This window comes from Protopterus annectens, chromosome 12.part0, assembly GCF_019279795.1.
Source record: "Protopterus annectens isolate FY-2018-M chromosome 12.part0, PAN1.0, whole genome shotgun sequence".
Classification (NCBI taxonomy): domain Eukaryota; kingdom Metazoa; phylum Chordata; order Ceratodontiformes; family Protopteridae; genus Protopterus; species Protopterus annectens.
Genome location: NC_056746.1, coordinates 1,361,205,684 through 1,361,219,789, shown reverse-complemented (window position 1 = coordinate 1,361,219,789; position 14,106 = coordinate 1,361,205,684). Strand labels below are relative to the sequence as shown.

Below are 14,106 nucleotides of genomic sequence, written 5' to 3'. Positions count from 1 at the left end.
TTCTGTACAAAATGAGGGTCTGACCTCTCTCTCTTTCTCCAGCATCTAACTTAGTTTAGAATTAATATGACTTTGCAATAATGTTACCAATTGCATGTATTTGCACTATGTTTTCCAGAGTGCAGAACAGTTTACTTATTAAACTGTATGTTTTGGAACTATAAAGTCAAACAATTGTGTGTGTGTGTGTGTGTGTATTTATTTGAAATGTCATTTGCAAAAAAACAGGTCACAGTCTTTACTCAATGTTCCACACAGGATAGATTTTCACAACCACCAAGAATCTTCTAGCTGTGCAAACACAGGACAAATGTCAGTGATGGAATAAGGCTCAGAATGGGTTTGAACTGGTGTCTAATTATAAGCCCTCCACATAGTTATGCAACAGAATATACCAGCTAGAAAGTACAGTTGTGTACACTTACCATAAATGTAGATGTTCGAGTGTATTCACTGTTGCAGTCATCACACTTGGGTTATCCTGCCAGGGGTAGCCCTCAGTCAGCCCGAATACCAGAGGCTTAGTATTTCTGTGTTGGTTGCTGTTGCCCCAGGACTGATGTCAGGTCATCAGTGGTAAAAAATCAGGCAGCCGACACCATTACATCAGTTTTTCTTGCTCCAAATGTCAGGAGCCCCCAAACAGGGAGCTAGGTTATGGTGGAAGAACACCACCAGTAGAAAGTAAATACCAAAAATCCCTGTAAGGAGTGAGGAAGAGAGAGAAAGAGAGACAAGGGGGATGGAGGGTGGGAAACAAGGACTGCAACAGTGAATACACTCGAACATCTACATTTATGGTAAGTGTACACAACTGTACTATGTTCTTCGTGTTTCACTGTTGCAGTCATCACACACGGGTTGATTCCCAAAGCTGAAGAAAAGGGTGGAGGCAGTCAAAAAGACTGTGGGCTGGTTAGAATGCCCTTCAAGACTGCGGTTGCAAAGCCTGCCCTGGATTTGGAGATGATAGGCAGGTGGTAATGCTTGGTGAAGGCAAGGCATGAACAGAGCTCCATGTTGCAGCCTCCAGGATATCCCTGGTAGGGACCCCTCTGAGAAAAGCTGCAGAGGTGGAGGTTGCCCTGGTGGAATGCATCCTGACCCCCTTAAGGGGCATTTTCCCGTGGTATTTGTAGCAGAAATGGATACAGTGTGCTATCCATTTGGAAATTGTTTGTTTGGATATGGCCTTGCCCTCTGCCCCTGCTGCAAAGCTGACTAGCAATTGGTCAGTTATCCTAAAAGATTTAGTCCTATCCAGGTAGAATCTGAGCTGTTTGTGCACATCTAGAGAATGCAGAATCCTTTCCCCCCTTGTTTTGTGGGTTAGAGAAAAAGGTGGGCAAATTAATAGACTGGTTGAGAGCCACACTGGACACTACTTTAGGCATGAAAGTTGGGTTAGTCCTGAGGGAAACCCTGTCAGCATGAACAATGAAGGGCTCTACAGCCATGAGTGCTTGTAGTTCTGAAACTCTTCTAGCTGAAGTGATGACCAGAAGCAAGGTTGCTTTTCAAGAGAGGAATTTTAACTCTGCTGAAGCTGCAGGCTCAAAGGGGGGGGGGAGTGTGAGCTTTTCCAACACAAAGTTAAGTTCCCAAGCTGGGGTAGGAGCTCTTCTGGGGGTCTTAAATTGTCAGCCCTCTTAGGAACTGTTTGATAAGAGGGTGAGAAAAGAGAGGTGGTTCTGTGCTGTAATGAGCAGAGATGGCAGAGGCATGAATTTTAATAGAAGAGAATGATAGGCCCCTGTGAAGTAGGTCTGCTAGGTAATCCAGGATGAAAGGTAGGGAGGGCTGTGCTGTTTCGTGAAGTAGGTCTGCTAGGTAATCCAGGATGAGAGGTAGGGAGGGCTGTGCTGTTTCAGCTCCTTTAGCCTGGATCCAGATGCAATATCTTTTCCACTTATCTGCATAGGATTTTCTAGTGCTGGGGCATCTGGCCTCGTGTATAACATCCAGGACGTGCTTGCTTATGCTGGCAAATGGAGAAGAGTTCATGGAATAAGCCAGGCTGCCAGGTTCAGGGTCTGCAATTGTGGATGAATGAATTATCCCATTCTGCTGGGTCAGGAGAGTTGGGATCTAAGGTAGGTGCCATGGAGGCAGGGGTGACAGACTGCTCAGCAGTGGGTATCAGTGGCATGGCCAGTTTGGGGCAATCAAGATTGCTCTTGGTTTTTCCTCCCTTATTTTGAGTAGTACCCTTGTAAGTAGAGGCAGAGGGGGAAATGCATAGATCAAGAGGTTTACCCATTGGAAGGATAGGGCATCCACTTTCCAGGCCTTGTTGTGAGGTTCCGTGGTGCAGAATTTGCTGAGCTGGTGACTGTTGTGGGAGGCAAAGAGGTCCACCTTCGGGGTGCCCCATTTCTGGGTTACAAGGTTGAAGGTGCTGTGGTCTAGCTGCCACTTGTGTAGGTCTAGGAGGTTTCTGCTTAAGTTGTCTGCCAGATAGTTTAGGGAGCCTGGCAGGAATTGTGCTAGCAGGTGAATTTGCATGGGTGAAGCCATGTGCCAAAGGGTCATGGCGAGCCTGCAGAAAGGATAAGAGTGAGTCCCTCACTGCTTGTTGATATACCACATCACTGTGGTGTTGTCTGTTTTGATTAGTAGAGGCCCCATGGAGAGTAGGAGTCTGAAAGCTGTCAGGGAGTGCTGAACAGCTAGCATCTCTTTTTGGTTGATGTGCAGATGTGTTTGATTTGGGCTCCAATGGGCCTGAATGCACCTGCCGTCCAGGTGTGCACCCCAGACATAATTTGATGCATCTGTGGTTAGGGTCTGGGCAGAGTAGGGTTGTGAAAAGGGAAGGCCCTTGTTGTGGTTGCATGCTGCTGCCCACCAAAGAAAATCTTTCCTTAGACAAGGTATTGGTATAAGAGTTTCCAGGTCTTGAGAATGCTGACACCAAAGGCTTTTTAGGTACCACTGTAGTTTCCTCATATGCAGTCTGGCATATGGAATGAGTAGAATGCAGGATGCCATGAACCCTAGAGCTTGCAGGATTTTCCTTGCAGATAACTGGGTTCTGGTGGCTAGCTGAGAGAAGTAGCCTGTCAGATAGGCTTGTTTTTCTGGAGTAAAGAATGCCATCTGGGATGCTGTGTCCAGGCTTGCTCCCAGGGATACAATTTGGGTGGGGACTAGTTTGGATTTCTTTTCATTTACAGTATACCCCAGGGAGGTCAGTAGGTCCTTTACAAAGGTCAGGTGCTGTAACAGCTTTTCCTGACTGTCTGCCTGAATCAGGCAGTTGTCTAAGTAGGGGTAAATTTGAATATTCCTTTGTCTGCAAAAAAAGCAATGGCTGGAGCCAGGCATTTTGTGAAAACTCTGGGAGCAGTGGATAAGCTAAAGGGGAGCACAGAAAACTGAAAGTGCATAGATCCTATCCTGAAACGTAGATATTTCTTGCAGGAATCCCCAATTGGGATGTGTAGATAGGCCTCTTTTAGGTCTAGGGTGGCTAACCAAGGATCTTTGGATAGCATAGGAAGAAGCTGCTGGAGGGTGAGCATTTTGAATTTTGGTATCACCAGGAAGGTGTTTAGAATTGATAGAGTGAGGATTGGTCACCAGGTGACCTTTTTTCTGGGTACCAGGAAAAGCCTAGAATAGAAACCTTGGCCTATCTGGTTTGCAGGAACAGGCTGTATTGCCCTCATGGAGAGCAGAGAATGGATTTGGTTTTGGGCCTCTGCCCACTGGTTTGGAGGAAGATCTAGGAACCCTTTTGGGGTTGGCAGAGTATGGAAATAAAATTTGTATCCCTGGGACACTATGTTGAGGACCCATCAATCATTGGTGATGGAGGCCCAGTTTTTTTTCATGGGAGGAGAGTTTTCCTTCTAGGGGCACAAGTAGGTGGGCAGAGGTAAGGGGTGGAGTTGTAAGGTCATTGAGAGTTCTTTCCATAAGGGGGTGGCTTAGCACTCCCTGTTTTTGAAGGAGGAACTCCATTGCTTAGATCTCTGCATTCCCTGGGAATGCTGTGTGGGGGGTCTGTTCCCCTAGGTCTTGTCTGAGCTGGCCTTGAGGGGGCCGGAAAGGACCAGTGCTTGGAGGGGCAATGCCTACTGAACCTTGGAGTCTGGACTTGTAAGAAGTCTTTAACTGTCTGCATAGATTTAGCTTTTTCTTCCATCTGTTTTAAGACCGCTTCTGCCTTGGTGCCAAACAAATTGCCTTTGTTCAATGGTGCATCCAATAGTTTTGATTTGACAAGGTCTGTTCCTTAAGCCAAGCATGTCTTCTAAGTACAGAACCTGTGACTGTTGCCCTGCAGGACACTTCTAAGGTGTCAAAGCCACATTACAAGGTGTGTTTAGCAACTCGGCTTGCAGAATGCATAAGCTCCTGTAATTCTTCATTTTCTGCACAAGCTGGAATGGTAGATATTTTTTGTTTAAGGAGTTCAATTGTATGTTGCTGGTATTTCAGCATGTGGAACTGACAATTTAGTGCTCTAATGACAAGAGTTGCAGAGGTGTATACTTTTTTACCACATCTGTTTAAAGCTCGGAAATCCCTGTCTGAGGGGGTGGGATTCTTAGCTGTGGTTGCTTTTATTCCTTTAGGTCTTTGGGAGATGACCTCTGAGTCAGCAGTAGGATTTTTGAAAATAAATTTGTGCGAGTCAGGGAGTAGGTGGGAGGGTGTCAGGAGTTATGGATTCCATAAAGACATCATCCATTACATCCAGGACAAGAGGACAGAAGGAATGGCTAAAGGTCTGTGCGGTGGTAAATCTAAGAATTCCCAGAGTCTCTTTTTGGACTGAGGATAGTCCTGACATTCCCATTGGAAATCATCCCTTAAAGTATGTATGGTTTCACCAAATGAAAAATCCTCTGGAGGAGAGGCAGAAGGAATGGATTCCTCTACATCTGAATCCTCATAAGCACACAAGGGTTGCATCTCTTCATATTCAGAAACCTCAGAGTCATTCGACTCCTGGTCAGATAAAACTGCTGGGGACAAGTCTCTGGCTTCCCCTAATAAGCATAAGGTCTTCCACCATTTTAAGCATTTGAGATTGAGGCATGGAAGCAGGTGCTTGAGCTTGGGTCGTCGGTTTTTTAGGTGTAGTTCATACCCTGGGCCTAAGAAACTCGGTAGTTTTAGAAAGAACTGAAGACGTGAAAGAAGTCGGTTTGTCTCGAATATCTGTAGTGCAAAGAACTTCCTTGGAAGCCGGTGCCTGCTCAGCGGCTCCGGACCCATCCAAGGTAGAGACATCCGCAGGATCCTTAGTTAAAGAAGAGTCTCGTGGCATACCAGACTCTGAACGGGTCTGTAGTAGCTTGCAAATCCACAGAAGCGAGCATCTGGGGCTGTGAAAGCGCCTCATTGAGGACCGGTGAACTGGCGACTAGCTTAACGGAAGCATCATTGGCAATTTTGGACCTGTGCGTTTTGTCTCTGTCTTTATCCTTACATTTTTTTCAGAAGATCATTAGTTGGATGACTTACCGATGCCATTTTGGAATATGGAGATCGGGAGCAAAAATATTTAGCTACAATAGCGGCTGACCGGCACTTGTGAGAACTGCTTCTGCTTCGGGCTCCTCGGCAAGAAAGACTGATGTAATGGCAACGGCTGCCTGATTTTATACCACTGATGACCTGACATCAGTCCTGGAGTGACAGCAACCGACGCAGAAATACTAAGCCTCTGGTATTCAGGCAGACTGAGGGCTACCCCTGGCAAGATAACCCAAGTGTGATGACTGCAACAGTGAAAACGAAGAACATCTAATTAGCAGTTAGTCAAGATATGGCAAACAACAAAGGGAAAAGTGTTACCATGGCACTGACCATAAGACATTTGTGGTATTCCTAGGCAAATTAAAATCATATTTGCAGTGACACAGCTGATGGTTACACCAACGCAGCTTAAACAGTCAGAATTCTGCAGTGATGCTAAGCTTAAGAGTGGAAATACAGACTTTCCAGTAAGAAGTTCTGATACATCATGGCAGACTTGGAGGAAATCTTTTGGCTTTGTTGAAGAGCCCTGTAAGCTTCAGCAAATGTGGATCAAGGCTAGTAAACTCACAATTAAAAGGAGAAACATGAATTAAGAAGAGAAGGGTTAGGACAACATGGAGCAGATAACAGAGTATCACTCAAGGCAATGTAAAAGGGAATGGACTACAATATTGCGAAGAGTAAAAATGCAACTAAACAAATATGCAAAAATGATAGCAGATATTTTTAAAGGTACATGTGGGAGAAGCCAGTTCTTTTTACCTTCACATTCATTAGCACTGTATGTTGTTGCTGGTTTCCATGGCAGCTGATTATATCCAGGGCAGCAGCGGTCACATGATGTACCACAGGTGTTATGCTTGCAATCACACTGTAACCTGTAAAGATAAGACGTCTGTGTTACTTACACATAAAATGCAATGTGGGCTACAAGTAACACATCCATTTACAGATGTCTTTTATAACAAAAATGCAAAACTGCTTGTTAAAAAATAAACTGATAGCAAACAACATAAGTCCCTTGCTACTTTTCTGGTAATATGTTGGCTCAATAAACTGGAGTAAATAAACGTTTTCATGTAAAAACACGTTATGAATGAATATCAACAATAAAGGTGCAGTGGTACGTCTCAGCTGTATAAATACAGTAAGACAATTAACTCAGAAATATTACACTTTAGCAAAGAGGGGACAGGCCTTTACTACTTCTGAACATTATCCATGATACTCACAGAAACAGTGAAACACAATCTAATTGCTTGGTACCTTTGTTGGAATTCTTGATCTGATCCACAGAATGAAGACTGTTATTAAACAGCAATACATGAGGAGCTAAAATGCATGGGGCAGACAGGCAGACGTGTGGCACCTCTTGTGAGGGGACAAACATAATATAACCTGCACAGAAAGGCTGTTCCAAGTACCCACCACCCTATACAGTGATAACAAATTCTTAATTTTGCCCCTTCACCTTCAGTTTTCATACTGTGCCTTCCTTTTCCTAAACATTAATTTTTGCCAAAATGCACCCAGCTGAAGTCCAATGCTATACTTCTGAAAGAATCTATCGAGCTTCCCCTTCACTTAACCTAAAGCATGCACTACAGCTTCTTTGGTCAGTTTGTGTACTATAGCAGTTCGTGCACTACAGCTTCTTTTGTTCAATTCATGCACTACAGCTTCTTTAGTCAGTTTGTGCACTACAGCTTCTTTGGTCAGTTTGTAGACTATAGCAGTTTGTGCACTGCAGATTCTTTGCTCACTTCATGCATTATAGCTTCTTTAGTCAGTTCATGCACTATACCTTCTTTGGTCAGTTTGTGCACTACAGCTTCTTTGTTCAGTTCGTGCACTACAGCTTCTTTGTTCAATTCATGCACTACAACTTCTTTAGTCAGTTTGTGCACTACAGCTTCTTTGGTCAGTTTGTAGACTATAGCAGTTTGTGCACTGCAGATTCTTTGTTCACTTCGTGCACTACAGCTTCTTTAGTCAGTTCGTGCACTATAGCTTCTTTAGTCAGTTCATGCACTATGCCTTCTTTGGTCAGTTTGTGCACTAGAGCTTCTTTCGTCAGTTCATGCACTACAGCTTCTTTGTTCAGTTCGTGCACTACAGCTTCTTTGTTCAGTTCGTGCACTACAGCTTCTTTGGCCAGTTCATGCACTAAACCTTCTTTGGTCAGTTCATGCATTAATCAGCTTCTTTAGTCAATTTGTGAACTTTAGTCAGTTTTCCAGTGGTTTCTGCTGCAAACTCTAGACCACTTATTGTTCTCCTGTGAACTGATTTTATCCTGTTTTCTTAAGGAGTCTCCAGAACTATAAACGGTACCTCTGAAGGCTACCTCATCACCTGTGTATACAGCTGATAAGAGGTGGCCTTAAGAAAATCATAGACTTAATTGTGAGGGGTAGAAGAGACTAAATGCAAGGAGTCAAAAGGAGCAATTCAACAACATGTATCAGATAAGAGAAAACAGCCTGTATCTCAGTACAAACTATCTGTATTTAGTGTCCCAGCTGGACCCAAAGAAGTAAGTAAAAATGAGGGTGAACAATAGTGTCCTACAAGTCTGCCTGTCCTGTGAGTTTCCTGGCACCCCATCCTACTTCTGAAAACATCTCGCAATTAGATCCCAGAGCTCGTTTATGAAAATAATGCATTTCACATCTGGTAATGATGAATTTTTAAGGATAAATAAATTGCAACTGCTTACTCAACCATGCAGCATATTTTTCAGGTGCTGCCATGGCAGCCTGTCAATGTAACATCTGGCTGTTAAAGGCCTGGGGCTCTATTTGAAGCCATCCTTTTGAAACACAAGTGGTAAGTATAAACTGGCAACTCAGCACAGTACACAGCTGTAATGCTTGGTGTACATTTTCAATTTTTAACAATGCCTTCTTGTTTGCTGCTTACATTGTCTTACCTGTGCATACCTTTATTTTCTAGTCAAAGCAAGGCAGCTGACACCATTACATCAGTTTTTCTTACCCTAACCAGTCAGAAGCCCCAGGAAATATGGTAAAGTGGTCCTGGCGGCTAAAAGCCACCATAAGAAGCTTATCTTTCCTTAAGGAAAGAGGATATAAGGGGGAAGGAGGGAGGTAACCAGGACTGCAACAGTGAATACACTCGAACATCTATATTTAAAGTAAGTGTACACAACTGTACTATTTTCGTCATGTTTCACTGTTGCAATCATCACCTGTGGGAGGATTCCTAAAGCTGAGGAAAGGGGTGGTATGATTAATAAGAGACCTAGGCTTGGGTCAGCATGCCCTGCAGAAAGTACAGTTGTATACACTTACCATAAATGTAGACGTTCGAGTGTATTCACTGTTGCAGTCATCACATTTGAGTTATCTGCCTGCAGGTAGCCCTCAACCGGCCTAAATTCCAGAGTCTTCAGATTTCTGCGTCGGATGCTGTCGCTTCTTCAAGTCATCAGGGGTATAAAACATGCCGCCGCCGCCATTACATCAGTTTTTCTTTCCGCAATTGTCAGGTGCCCCCACAATAGGAAGCAATTATATGGTATGGTACACCCTCATCAAAAAGCAAATACACATGAAAAAAATATAAACCAAACAAGAAGGAAACGTGGAGCCAAGAGAAGTCACAGGGCTGGAGGGAGGGTAACCAGGACTGCAACAGTGAATACACTCAAACATCTACATTTATGGTAAGTGCACACAACTGTACTATGTTCTTTGTGTTTCATTGTTGCAGTCATCACATTTGGGTTGATTCCCAAAGCTAAGGAAGGGAGGAGGTAGTTAAAGGGCATTAGGGCCAGCTATTAAGCCCTGCAAGACTGCTGTGGCAAATCCAGCTCTGGATTTAGAAAAGATAGGCATGTGGTAATGCTTGGTGAAGGTATGTACAGAACTCCAGGTAGCAGCTTCCAGGATGTCCCTGGTAGGGACTCCTCTGGAAAATGCTGTAGAGGTAGATGCAGCCCTGGTGGAATGTGATCTTATCCCCTGTGGGGTAGGTTTTCCATGGTGCTTGTAGCAGAAATGAATGCAATGGGCTATACATTTGGAAATGGTTTGCTTTGAAATGGCCTTTCCCTCTGCCCCTGCAGCAAAGCCAACTAGCAGCTGCTCAGATTTTCTGAGAGGCTTAGTCCTGTCCAAATAGAATCCACGTTGTCTGTGTATGTTCAGAAAGTGCAGTATCCGTTCCTCTTTGTTTTGTGGATTAGAGAAAAAAGTAGGCAAATGAATGGACTGGTTTATGGCCACATTAGACACCACCTTGGGCATAAAGGACGGATTAGTCCTGAGGGAAACCCTGTCTGCATGGAAGATAATGAAGCTTTCCACTGCCATGAGAGCCTGTAATTCATACACTCTTCTTGCTGAAGTGATGACTAGAAGTAAGGCTGCTTTCCAAGAAAGGAATTTCAACTCTGCTGTTGCAGCTGGCTCAAAGGGGGGGGGGGTGAGCTTTTCCAATACAAAGTTAAGGTCCCAGGCTGGAGTGGGAGCTCTCCTGGGGGGGTCTTAAATTTTTGGCCCCTTTAAGGAATCATTTTAGCAAGGGTTGAGAGAAGAGGGGTGGCTCAGTATTATGTGCTGAAATGGCAGAAGCGTGAATCTTAATTGATGAGAAGAATAGGCCCTTGTGGAGCATTTCTGTTAAGTACTCTAGAATATGAGGTAAGCTGGGCACTGTTGTGCCCATCCTATGAGACTGGCTCCAGGAACAGTATCTTTTCCACTTTTCAGCATAGGATTTTCTAGTACTAGGCCTCCTTGCCTCCAGCATGACATCCAGCACCTGCTTACTGAGGGATGCTAGAGGAGAGCTCAAGGAAATAGCCAGGCTGCAAGGTTCAGGGTTTGAAGCTGAGGGTGCAGAATCTGGCCCGCCTGCTGAGACAGCATGGAAGGGGTCTGAGGCAGGTGCCATGGTTGCAGCAGTGTCATACTGCACAAGAGAGGGTACCTGTGCTGGCATGGCCAGTCTGGTGCAATCAGTATTGTCCTTGGGTTGTCCCGTTTGATCTTTAGTAGAACCTTCAAGAGGAGAGGCAGGGGGGAAAGGCATCAACCGAGAGGCTTTCCCAGGTAAAGGACAGGGCATCCACTTTCCAAGCTTGACTGTGGGGAGTTCTGGTGCAGAATTTGTTCAATTGGTAGTTCTGAGGGGAGGCAAACAGGTCTACCTCTGGAGTCCCCTATTTGTTCCTCAAGAGGTTGAATATTTTGGGTTCTAGTTTCCATTTCTGTGAGTCCATGAGATTTCTGCTTAAGTCATCTGTCAGTGAATTTAGTTTGCCTGGCAGGAATTGAGCTTGTAGGTGTACTTGGTAGCTCAAAGCTGTGTTCGACAGAGCCATGGCTAGTCTGCAGAGAGGGTAGGAGTGGGTTCCCCCCTGCTTGTTTATTTACCACATAACTGTGGTGTTGTTTGTCTTTACCAATAGTTGCCCTGGAAGAATAAGGTCTTTGAAGGCTGTCAGAGCATTCTGTACAGCTAACATTTCTTTTTGATTGATATGTAGGTGCATCTGTCTTGGGTTCCATTTGCCCTGAATGCACTGCCCTGCCATGTGTGCCCCTCATGCATAGTCGGATGTGTCTGTTGTTAGGGTTTGGGCGGCAGGGGGTAGAGTGAAAGGGAGTCCCTTGTTGTGGTAGCAGGCCTCTGCCCACCAAAGGAACTCTGTCTTTAGACAAGGAATGATGGGAATCATTATTTCCAGGTCCTGAGAATGTTGACACCATAGACTTTTTAGATACCATTGGAGTTTCCTCATATGCAGTCTTGCATATGGAATTAGCAGAATGCAAGAGGCCATGAACCCCAGAGCTTGCAGTATTTTCCTTGCAGATAGCTGGGATTTTGTGGCCAATAGTTTGAAGTAGGTTCTCAAATAAACTTGTTTCTCCAGAGTAAGGAATGCCATCTGGGAAATTGTGTTCAAGCTTGCTCCCAGGAATACAATCTGTTGGCAGGGTACTAGGTGAGATTTCTTTTTGTTGATGGTGTACCCCAGTGAGGTTAGAAGTTTCTTTACAAATGCCAGGTGTTGTAATTGCAAGTCCTGGCCTGGAAGGGACTGGAAAGGACCAGTTCTTTGAACGCCAATGCCTACTGAATCTGGGAGGCTGTACTTGTAGGAAATCTTTAACAGTTTGCACAGATTTAGCTTTTTCCTCCATCCTTTTCAGGACTTCTGCTTTGTTGCCAAAAAGGCAGTCTTGGTTTAAGGGTGCATCCAGTAATTTAGCTTTAACATGATCTGGCAATTTTTGTTCCTTAAGCCAAGCATGTCAAGATGCTTCTAAATCATCTAAACCACATTGCAAAGTATGTTTACCAATTTGTTCTGCAGAATGCATTAAATCTTGCAAGTCTTTGTGTTCAGCACAGTCAGGAATCAACATAATTTTCTGTTTAAGTAGTCACATAATATGCTGCTGATACTTTAACATATGAAACTGGCAATTTAAAGCCCTAATGGCCAAAGTAGCAGAAGTGTTTACCTTCTTACCCCATCTGTCTAAGGCTCTAGAATCTCTATCAGAAGGGGCAGGGTTTTTGGCAGCAGTAGCCTTAATGCTTTTTGTCCTTCAGAAATGGTCTCTGGATCCGCAGTAGGATTCTTGAAGAGGAACTTGTGAGAGTCAGGTACTCTGTAGTACCGGTCAGGTTTCCTGGGAGCTGGAGGCAGAGTGTCCGGGGTAAGGCTGGACTCCAAGAAAATATCATCTACAATCTCCAGGACAGGACGGAGAGCTAGAGGCCTGTGTGGAGGCAGGAGTAAGAATTCCCTAAGTCTCTTTTTGGACTCAGAATAGTCCTGGCTTTCTCAGCGGAAATTGTCCTTAAGGGTATGCAAGGTTTCACCAAAAGAAAAATCTTCTGGAGGGGAAGCAGAGGGAATGGAATCCTCTGCATCAGAATCCTCATAAGTAGATAAGGGCAAATCCTGGTAATCAGAAGGAGCAGAGATATCAGATTCCTGAGCAAAAGAATCAGAAAGAAAATCGGTTCTAGGTCTCTTAAGAGGGGGAAGGCTGGCTTCCCCTAATTAAGGTAATAAGGTCTTCAGCCATTCTAAGCATTTGTTGTTGAGTCATATGGACCTGAGTCTGTGGTTTGGTCATCGATTTTCTAGGCATAGTGCGAGTTTTAGGCCTGAGGAATTCAGTACTTCTAGTTGGAAACAATGCCGTTGATTTAATATGAAAGTCTGTAGGCCTGAATACACCCTCAGAAGGCGGTGCCTGCACAGCGGCTCTGGACCCATCCAAGGTAGAGATATCCACAGGTTCCATAGTCGAAGAAGCATCTCGCAGCATACCGCACTCCGAATGGGTTTCAGTAGAGGCCTGCGAATAGCTTAACAGAAGCGTCGTCGGCAGTTTTGGACCTATGCAGTCTGTCTCTGTCTTTATCCTTACGTTTTTTCAGATGATCGGTAGTCAGACAGCTTAACGAAGCCATTTCGGAGTACGGAGATCGAGAACAAAAGTATTTGGCTACAAAATTAGCTCAACGACAAATAGTTTGCGCATTGAACAAGGCACAAAACCGATAGCGAGGGACGTCGTGGTCTTTGCCTAAACTGGTAACGCAGTAAGAATGAAAACCTCTATGAGGTATTTGTTTTCCACAGGCAAGACGATTGTTAATTTTTTCTGACATAGGTTAGAGCAATAAAAAAGGATCCCCAATGGGGTACTTATCTTTTTTGAAGACTTTGGGTCTGAAACTCGAAAACGAAAATTTCAGGAGGAGGCCGACCGGCACCTGCGAACTGCTTCTGCTTTGGGCACCGCACAGCAAATAAGACTGATGTAATGGCATCAGCTGCATGTTTTATACCCCTGATGATGTGACATCATGTAAGAAGCGACAGCATCTGACGCAAAAATCTGAATACTCTGGTATTCAGGCCGGCTGAGGGCTACCTGCAGGCAGATAACCCAAATGTGATGACTGCAACAGTGAAACACGAAGAACATCTGCAGAGGCAAACCCTGCCGCAGCCTTACAGAAAAGAGGTGGGTGGTAATGCTTTGTAAAGGTATGGACAGAAGTCCAGGTGGCAGCTTCCAAGATGTCCCTGGTGGGAACTCTTCTGAGGAATGTTGTGGAAGTGGAGGCTGCCCTAGTGGAATGGGTACAAATAGACTTAAGGGGTGGTTTCCCATGTAATCTGTAGCAGAAATGGATACAGTGTGATATCCATTTGAAAATTATTTGCTTGGAAATGGGCTTCCCCTCTGCCCCTGGGGCAAAACTGAGAAGAAGTTGGTCATTTCCTAAAGGGTTTAGTACAGTCCAGGTAGTATCTGAGCTGTATGTGCACATCTAGTGAGTGCAGAATTCTTACCCCTCTGTTTTGAGGGTTAGGAAAGAAGGTGGGTAGATGTATGGCCTGGTTGAGGGTCACATTAGATACTACCTTGGGCATAAAGGAGGGGTTAATCCTCAGGGAGACCCTGTCTGCATGGAAAATGATGAAGGGCTCCATGGCCATCAGTGCCTGAAGTTCTGAAACCCTTCTGGCTGAGGTAATAGCTAGTAGGAAAGCAGTCTTCCAGGAGAGGAATCTCAGTTCTGCTGAAGCAGCAGATTTGAAGG

At 44.6% G+C, this 14,106-nt stretch overlaps 1 protein-coding gene across 1 annotated transcript in view; it reads right to left on the bottom strand.

The window, feature by feature from the left end:
* LAMA5 (laminin subunit alpha 5) overlaps positions 1 to 14,106 on the bottom strand; it is a 1,615,491-nt gene that overhangs the window by 1,025,280 nt on the left and 576,105 nt on the right. The window contains exon 7 of the mRNA XM_044090412.1: positions 6,259 to 6,374. Within this exon, the coding sequence (XP_043946347.1) occupies positions 6,259 to 6,374 (116 nt within the window). The remainder of the gene's footprint in view (positions 1 to 6,258; positions 6,375 to 14,106) is intronic.